General features: G+C 32.0%; 1 protein-coding gene across 1 annotated transcript; it reads left to right on the forward strand.

Moving 5' to 3' along the window:
- The first annotated feature begins 3957 nt into the window (after nt 1–3957).
- LOC147071902 (uncharacterized) lies at nt 3958–10119 on the forward strand. The gene is made up of 3 exons (XM_085947458.1): nt 3958–4455; nt 7475–7670; nt 9649–10119. The coding sequence occupies exons 1-3, from the start codon at nt 4075–4077 to the stop codon at nt 10041–10043; spliced, it is 972 nt and encodes a 323-aa protein (XP_085803584.1). The 5' UTR covers nt 3958–4074; the 3' UTR covers nt 10044–10119.
- Nucleotides 10120–10487: the final 368 nt, after the last annotated feature.

The raw sequence follows: 10487 nt of genomic DNA on the forward strand, positions 1-10487 counted from the left end.
TCTACAAATAACTGGTAGGATCTTGACTCCAAGCCAACGTCAGGATTTCTCCAAATGTGCACTTGATAATAATTTTAATAAATATTATTATATATATTGAACGAATTCAAAAAAAAAATGAATTGAATATTCCAAATTTGCCATTACGCATAATATAATATATACCTAAACGAGAACTTTAAATTACGAAATTCCCATACAAAAATGTCCAACAATTTAACATTATTCGGAATATTATTTTATTACTCTTGAAATGTACCAAGTAATTATATGCATATCTCTCATTTCCTTTCTCATACAGAATTCAAATCCATCTATTCTTTTGAAAAAAAAAGTTTGGCTAAGAGTAAAAACGTAGGTAATTCACCACTTCTACTCCAATACAACATAAATGAACCTCCAATACGCAGAGTTATATACTTTTTACGAGGATTGGATTTAAGTCATTCACTGTATCCCGATAGATCGTTATGGAAGTTTTGGAAAAAAACTGACCAATCTCAAATAGCCAAACAAATTTAAATACGGTATCCGACGGTCATACAGCATAGTAAACGTCCAACAAACTACAGGTGTACCACAGTAAATCTATTTTATTAACATTGAATATTGTACCCACCGACAATAAATATATACGTTGATTCATAAAATAAAAAGACTTATAAGGTTTTGATTTAAAACATGACTATTCAAGCTTAATCTTGGGACACATAGTATTAGCAATTAAAAATATAAGTAGGTACTATTACTTTTTACACATTAGATTTTTCTTTAAAATGCGCCTTTAAACAACAATGAAAAAAATTAAAATCATAATAAATAATTACAAGATAAAAAGAACTTTTTATAATATACAACGTTTTTAAATTTTCTGTTGAATTATTATGCTCAATATGCTCAAACTTGTACTTGATATTATGAAGTACTTAAATAAAAAACAAACAAATATAGAATACTGAAATGTCATTTTGACATTTCATTTTGATTTTCATAATAACGCACGTATATATTAATAATTTAGTTGCTAGGACCATCCCCTTTGCAACCAATAATAGTCTTTTACTTTTTACGGATTTTTCTGAAATAACTTTCCATGCATAATAGAACTAACTGAAAATGAATTCAATTCTGCTTAAAGATGACTAAAATCGATCGCAAGATTTGTACTGGACAAAAAACCACCGGACAAACAAGAATACGAGCTAATAAAAACGTTGTAAAATATATTTGTTTGTAAATAACCTCAGTAATTTCTGTCTATAAAGTTATTTCTTTAAAAGCTGTTGCTCATTAAATTACATAATATTAAATACAATTACAATACGTCATACTAAATTTAAAACCACCTTAAAGGCATCGTCATATATGAGGATTAGTCTCGGCGTGTGATCTCTTCATAAAGTTCTTAATTCATTAAAACATGCTACTTACAATATTTAATTAATATGTAATAAAAACATATTTAAACAACAGCGACGCAAATAGAATATCTACATATTATTGAATCATTTTTACCACGTTTTTATTAGCTCGTATTCTTGTTTGTCCAGTTAAAAAAAAATCTTGTTTGTCCAAGATTTTGTATTGGACGATTGAAGATTTTTAACTAACTTCTCGACTAGCTAGACATTTGAAACTTTTAGAATATATCAGAACACGACGACAATGCATTCTTTATATACTTTTAGCCATTTTTAAGCAGAATTGAATTCATTTTCAGTTAATTCTGTTTTGTATGGAAAGTTATTATTGTTGGTTGCTAAGGGGGTCCTAGCAACTAAATAATTAATATATACGTGCATTACTATGGAAATTAATATGAAATGTCAAAATGACATTTCAGTATTCTATAAATTTATTCAGTATTTCTATCAAGTACAAAAAAAAGTATTTATTAATACATAGCATTGTCAAGTTTATATGATTCAACAGAAAATTTAAAAACGTGGTATACATATAAAAAGTTCTTTTTACCTTGTAATTATTGTTATATCTTTTATATAGTATATAGGTACTATGCACCTAATTATAATAATCATTAGATAGGTATTTATAACGCGTGATTGCGTTATAAATACCCATTATAAACCCATTCATGAGACAATGTAATTGTTTTGTAGTTAGCACAATATACATTTATCTCATTTCTTTTCCGTGTTATTTGGACAAGCGTGTCGTCCACAGTACATTATTTTTATCCGAAGTGAGAGACAAATGACCGACAAAGTGTGGCTAATTGTATGGGACGAAGATAAAGTAGACTGGGAAAAACGTGGAATAAGATGTCTTCCTAATTAGCTAAGATTGAGATATACTGTATCAACTGTGATTGCTTAGTTTTACTACCCTCGGATAAGTTTTATTCAACCAAAACATGACCGCTTTCTTGGGGTTTGAAACGAAGACATAGCGTTAAATGATTTGTTTTTAATTGGATTCAAAGCGTTTTTTATTACTTACACACTGAGGTATTTAATTCATCCTGTCACTCCTCACCGTCAGAGCATAGTATTAGAGTCATGACTTGTTCCTCTTATCATGATAATACGACGGCGCGTAGATCGCTCTTATAGCGTCGCTGTAAGATTAATGAGAGTCATCTGCGACTACGAAACCAATATGATTATTTTACAAGTCTGTGGAGTGTCCCACTTAAGCCATGTCCAATCCTAGAAAGATCATATGGGCCTCCACAGTGTGGAAGTTTGTACAGATTTTTGTTTTTTCGAGAAATGAATGTTATCCACTCGCTCAACCTAATAGGTCCATACTCCGACTCCAAACACACATTGAAAAACAATATGTGTATTTTCCAGACCCAGTATTCGAACCTGGAACCCATGACACTATAAGCAGACGCGTTAGCTGCTCGGCCATCGTGGATTGAATATGAAATAAGACAAAAAAAACATTGAACTTAGTGACAATGCGCAAGCATTTCTGATGGGGTCGTTCCAGTGTACTCATAAGATTCAATAAACTCAAATGTGTAATCCCTGTTTCAGTATGGACGTAAGGCATGATATCTTATGATTATTATCTATCTTTAAAATGAACTTCATTTCGCTTCGTTGTGGCTCTTTTTTTAAAACCCATAATATTAATAAATAAAGACAACACACATTTAGTAAAGTCCAACACAGATACAACTATTAGCAAATACATTTCACCATATCATTTTCATTTTCGCCAGGCTTTGATACAACCGAACTCGGGTCCCTCGGATGCGAAGTCAGCATCTTATGCATTAAACTACGAGAGAGTGTTCAATATCTTATCCATTAAAAATTTAAACTTTGGATATAAATAAACTTTTTACGACATCTATCAACTTATCTTTTAATGTATAATTACTGTACAATTGGTTATTTATTTCGATATTTACTCTTTATAACCGATAAGTTTAATTTTGATTTTGACTTGTGTTTTTTATGTATTTCTTATGTTTTATTATAATATTATTTTCTTCACTATTTCTATATTTATGAGTAGGTATCATTCTTATTTATAACCCAAAACTCGAAATTTGCATTCTAATAAACTAAATAAATAAAATCAATGGTGAAAATAATTTTATGATGGATCAGTGGGTATATTCTATACACAATACGGCTATCCACAGCTTTCAACGATAGTTTATCATATTTATATATTGAGGTACCTATTATAATTGTTACAATAAGTTAGCCGTCTAAACTGACAAAACTGATTATCTCGCTCTAAAAATTAACACAGCCAAGAGAGAGACTGTTAAAACATAGCACTTTTTGACAGTTAACGGTTAACTTATTATAACAATAATTAACTTCCTCAATACATAAATATGATAAACTACCATCGATAGCCGCCGATAGCCGTCTTTTGTATAGAATATACTAACAGTAACGTTTAAAATGTAGCAACCTTTATTCCTCATCATATTTAATGGAAATTATTTTTTTTCAGGTTCAACTAACGTACAATAACAGTGTGATACCGTTAAATTTTTAATATTCCTATTGCACGTTATTTTCATTACAATAATGTACAGTTTTTACTAATAGATGCGATAAAAATACTATTGTATTGTAAACCATGACAATATACAAAGAATCAAATAAACCAATATCACTAATTGAATCCTACATCCTCGAAAAGACTGTTAAACCAAAGATGAACCCAGAAATCATAGACTATAAACCCAGCCAAAGCGGACTGCTTAATAGAAATATAGAACAAGTGAAATTCGCGAGTGCTGCGAGGAATTATGAACCAGTCGGCGCAGATACCAGTTGCTGTGGATTCGAAGACGAGGTGGACAAGAACGGGAAGAAGAAGCCGCGGAGAAACAGGACAACCTTCACCAGCCAGCAACTGACAGCACTGGAGAGGGTCTTCGAGCGGACTCACTATCCCGACGCTTTTGTCAGGGAGGACTTGGCGACGAAGGTGTCGTTGAGTGAAGCAAGAGTACAGGTTAGGATAATGTTCTGGACACATGTATAGATATGTGATATCGAAGATTTAATTGTATCTTTTGGATTATACTATTGTCTAACCCTATTATTTAAAAACATTTTTATCAAAATACATAAAGTTGAAAAAATAAACATGACTAAGTACATGGTCCCCAAATCCTGAAGCGGACCCTCAGGCCAAGATCTTTGGCGGGCCCCCCTACCTATCACTAAGGTTAAATGCAGTCTGACGCTCTACAGTGGTGTTTTCTAAATGGTGTTCGAGGTCAATAAAAATTCAGTGTATTGTTAGCGATTTTTAACACATCGAATTATGTAGTTGTCGAGTATCAATACACAATAAACAAAAATTGCATCGCACAATCATATATTTCAAAATGGTAATAACATCAAAGTAAAATAGTACCACATGCGACTATTTTTGCTATTGGAGAATATTTAAGATGTGTGTTTATCTCAATTATGTGGTCGACCCGCCACGCCGGACCGCCTGAACCCTAGAATAGGCTAGAGTCCTGTCAGTGGGGGCCATGACTAAGTATATAATATTATAAAATATCTAGGAAAAAGTTTGGACTAGGTATGTAGGATTTGAATATACGCCTTCGCTTCCCTAACCTAATCGTACGATTGAGCTACTGGCCTGGAATCACGGTATATATATTGATAATTAATAAACATAATGTGACAGAATGTGTAGAGAAAATTTTCTGAAAATCAACATGAGTATTAAATTTATCGCTTTTAAATCGGCCAACATTTGGTCCGCAAATCCAATATGCCACAAGTTAAGTTTCATCATGGACGAATAAGTACTCACTCATCCGTAACTAACTGTCCAGCAAAATGTCCAGACAGTTACAGATAAAGTAGATTTACTCCTAATATAAATTATTACTTATCAATGGAATCGTTTCATAAGTTCGTCTCTTCGACCAGACAACACCTACTACTGTTCAACGATGTATCAAATTACTTCAATATATCTACGCAGGCCCACTTTCAGGGACACAGCCGACCAAAGACGAAATTCTATTAAACACAGTTTACTTTAATTTAAAATATCTGTAAATATCACTGCCCTGAGAGTATTATGAATAATATTGATTAAGACTCGTTTATTTGAGGTTGTATGGATACTATCTCCGGCTTAATCCAACTGGCTTGCTCTTAGATATGCTTACATACTGTTGTTTAAATGCTAGAAGATATCAATATTTGTATACACGTGTATATATACATGTGGATTCATGTTAACTATCTTAGAAATCGGCAATGTCAGTAAAGTTTTTTGTTCTCAAACGGTGCAGAACTAACCTACCATTAGCTAAGTCCACATTTAGTCACTTCATCACCCACTTCCTCTTCAACTTTTAAATTCAGGTTTAACACCGAGAAGTTTTGTGCATGCGCAGAGAAGATGAATCTGTTTTACTGTCTACATTCGTTCATCACAGCTTTCACTTCGTCAAGTCAATATACCTGCGCTTCAGTTTGTTCGTATAGTCTTTATGGGTTATAGCCCATAATGCGCAATGTGCTCTATCGTAGTATTTCAAAATCAAAAAAAAAAAAAATCGTAGTATTTCAAAACTAATATGCATCCAATATGATCAACTATTCTTAACATCGACTACCAATAGACTAAAATAAATATATTTATTGACAAGCAACTGCACGAACAACCCGAATCTTACCGAAAAAATACGAAGCTGGTGGGGTGTTTAACAGAAATCCAAGACGGTCGGATAGCAGTGCGCTAGTACTTTCATCACAAAATGGCGGCCATTTTCAAACTGATTTGAGGGCCGACAACGCATGCCCTGTGTTCAATTCGTGAGACGTACGGAAAAGTCCCGAGTGTAGACTTGGCTATTGGTGGTGATAATTGGGATGGCAATTACTCGGTTCAACAAAATTTCTTTGGATGTTGATATATTCCAACTACGCGAGGATGGCATTGTTTTATAAATTCTTGAAATAGGATCCACTTAACTCATTCTGTGTGCTTCAATGCTTTATATATTTTTATAATTTTTGTACATACTTACCTCTCATACTGTTTTTTGTGATACTGCATATATTTCTGTCTTCTTACACTGTTTTAATACTATTTCTTTGTTTTTAAATGTTTTGTTGTGAACGTCTTAAATTTATAATTTGTAATATTCACCGTATGTATAAAAAAGACACCTTTTTATTTTAAATATGCAAGGATATATTAAATACTATTTACTACGAATTGGGTACTATTGGCTACGTTTTTTGTTTGGTGCATTATTTTATACATCATATACATCAGATATTATATTAAATCATATGTAAGAGTGTTTTGTCATATTATAAGTAGGTATGTTTATATAATATTTTCCTATATTTAACCATTTCAAATTCAAAACGCATTATTTTGATATCCACTCATTGTATACAAGATTTTTTTAAATACAATATGAAGATTGAAAATACAGTCACTTGCATACTGTTCACTCATTTTATAGAAGATTCAAAAACGCATATCAATATAATGTCATCTTGTCACTTACACACAAACAATGTTTATTATGATAATTTATTCGCTAATGTCAGAAAGTGACATTTTTAAAACGTACCTATCGGAACAACTTCGACTATTCCAATTTTATTTTTCATCAGCAAATTTTACACCATACTACATTTTTTGCGCAAGGAGATAATTGTTCCGGGCATGTAGTTGGTATGATATTATTTTTTATTGCATATTTTTTAGAAATTGGTCGACCAAAAGAATTATATTATCTTTCTAGAGTATGGCAATGGTACCTAACCTAAATTTTACGAATTTAACAATTTTATTGAGCGTCTTCTAAATTTAGCCAATCCCATGCAATACACAATATTACGCCCGTATAAACGAGGTGGCCCTGCACCTATCTATGCAGTAAAGAATTTGCAAGGAACTATTTTATTTAAATAACATTTTTGTAAGTTTCTCCCCCACTTAATGTAATGGTGGTAATTAATTGTTATCTTATTATTAGGTATGGTTCCAAAACCGCCGCGCCAAGTTCCGTCGAAATGAGCGTTCAGCCCTGACTGGTCGTCGTACTCCAAGCATTCAGCATCTGCACCATCAACAGCCGACGCTTCAGGTTTCTCTCAATCCGACTGCTGCGACCGAGAGACACCTTCCGCGAAGAGTTCAAGAACCTCTGAAGAATCATACGTGGATGCCAGGTTATTTAATAATATTTATACTAAATTTGTAAAACAAGATACCAACAACTATAACTTGAAGTGCGATCTTGACATTGGTGAATCGATGTGAGTAAGTGTTGACGTGTATCGCTTCCATTTTACAACGTTTTTATTAGCTCGTATTCTTATTTGTCCGGTGGTTGTTTATCCAGTACAAATCTTGCAATCAATTTTTAACTAACTTCCTGACTAGCTAGACATTTGAAACTTTTAGAATATATCAGAACACGATGCCAATGCATTCTTTTATACTTTTAGGCATCTTTAAGCAGAATTGAATTCATTTTCAGTTCATTCTGTTTTGTATGAAAAGTTATTTCGGAAGAAATCCGTAATCCAATCAACTATTATTGGTTGCTAAGTGGGTGGTCCTAGCAACTAAATTATTAATATATACGTGCGTTACTATGGAAATCAAACTGACATTTCAGGATTCTATATTTGTTTGTTTGTATTTTATTTACTTCATATCAAGTACAAGTTTGAGCATATTGAGCATAATATTTCAACAGAAAATTTAAAAACATTGTATATAAAAAGCTCTTTTTATCTTATAATTATTTCACCTAAAGTTAAAGTTGTCGGTAGGTATATAAATACTCCCAATGTTAGCACATTTCATATCTGATAAGAATATATTCCAATATTATATCACTGTACTATACTTATTATTATTACTATAATTCATGTAAATGCATTGTAGCTGTATTGTATTGTATTGTACCTTAATTTTAAATATGTTACTCTACTTACACAAGTTAAATATTTAGATTTTTTTTGTTAATAATAGTTTTGAAATACTAGACATAAAAACATAATATTTTTATGCATTCGTTCTAGTAATATATCATATATTTTGTTATAAAACCTAGACTATAACTACCTATACCTAGACTCGAAAATATTGTGAGCGTTAAAAACATTTCTAATAGGTACGGTGGAAATCCGTCCTTTATTTTCAAAAAGGACGGAATCCAAAAAACCCGACCTTTATTATGAAAATCGTACAATATTTAATTGAACCCAAGAAAACATCCGGAACATTAGAGATTGGCACCTTTCAAATTCGGTAAAAAGAACAAAACGACCTTTCGATCTGGATTTAACAGATAATTTTTTTAACAATTCTAGCTATAAAAAAAATCATCGAATTTGATTCCCGGCGGATTTTCTTTTAAATAAAATATACCGCGTTTCCTAAAAATCAGGGAAAATTATACTACTTAGGTATATAATATAAAATATCCCCTATTTTCACAAAAAATATGGTCACCGTACTAATAAATAATTTGACAGTCTTCTAAATTTAACATATTTAATTTAGAAGATTATTAAAAAAAAAAAAAAAAATACGACTGTACAAGACCCTCGTGAAGCCGACGCACTCTGTGCCCTCTAGATTGTCATGAATCATAAACTAGTGATGGCTTAACGTAGGGTAGGTACTTAGAAAGATTCTTCGACTCGTGTACGGATTTTTTTTCGTATGTAGTTGGCTGTATTACAGTTCATCGCGAGCTTTTGTATGAGAAATGGGTGGCTTATTATAGTATTGAGATCGAATTCATGTATAAAACGTAATAAAAACCACTGGAATACAAAGTAAACACGAAAAAAAATACTAGGTGACTAAGTAAATTATTATAAATACAATCATATCCTATATTAATAATTTGAAGTCATTCTATCAAATACCTGATAATAATGACTGCGTTATTGTCAGATATTTGATATCAATCAATATCAAATGAATGCTCTTATTGAATCTGATAAAATTGGAACATTCCTGTCTGAAATGCTCGACGAACAACGTGTTAGCCATATCTTTTATGTCAGACAGTTTACGGTGTACTGTAATACGTACAATTTACAATTGTAACCTCTTTGGCCAATCTATAAAAAATGTACATAGTGAATGTAATAAAAATATTCATAAATTTAATCATATTTCATCTAGGACACCAATCACCGTCACCGCAAGAACAACTTCTCAACCTGAACCAACTAAATCACGCTATGGCATCACCGAGCAGCTTCTACCCCAACGATTACACGTCACTGATGATGCACCAGCGTCCGAATCCACTGGCGCATGTCTCCAGCGACCCTACAGCACCATCTTCCTCATTCGGCATTGGTAGTTTCCCCAGGGGTCTCGCACCCGGTGGAAGTATTCAAGGATATCCTACCGGTCCTCCGGGTGGAAGTTCGTGCGTTTTTGGCTACGGTCCATGCGGTGTTGGAGGACTGCAAGCGGTCTCGCAGCATCAGGCTTACAATGTTAATTGTGGAAATGTTGCCAATTGGAGATTAAGGGCTCACGAATTTGGACTTAATGCCATGCAGTTGTGATAATAGTATCTAGTTTATGTGTCATTATTATAACATTGAGTATAAAATTTGTGAGAACATTGTGCCATTAAAATACCTAGACATAAAAGTTTTTTTAGAAATTAAAATAAGTAGGCATTTAAGTATTAATTGGATAAGGTTTTATTGTATTAAAAAAACCAAAGAAACTTATTTTTTATATTTCTAAAAACATGACATATATTATTTTCATCTAAATTAATAATTACATTTAGTTTATTTACATCATAATATTTATGCCCTATTTTGTGCCTTAAATCAAATTTTATATACTTACCATGAAATAATTATAATATAATATCATCAAATTTTATTATGAAGATTTTTCATAAAATTTTATACAAATTAAGTATTTTCCTAATAAAACAAAATATTCATTATCCTTATTATTTTATGGTAGCATTTTTCTTCCACGACTGGTGTACT

Source organism: Rhyacophila brunnea, unplaced genomic scaffold (genome assembly GCF_057557595.1).
Source record: "Rhyacophila brunnea isolate RB1 unplaced genomic scaffold, BYU_Rbru_1.0 scaffold_2, whole genome shotgun sequence".
NCBI classification, from domain to species: Eukaryota; Metazoa; Arthropoda; class Insecta; order Trichoptera; family Rhyacophilidae; genus Rhyacophila; species Rhyacophila brunnea.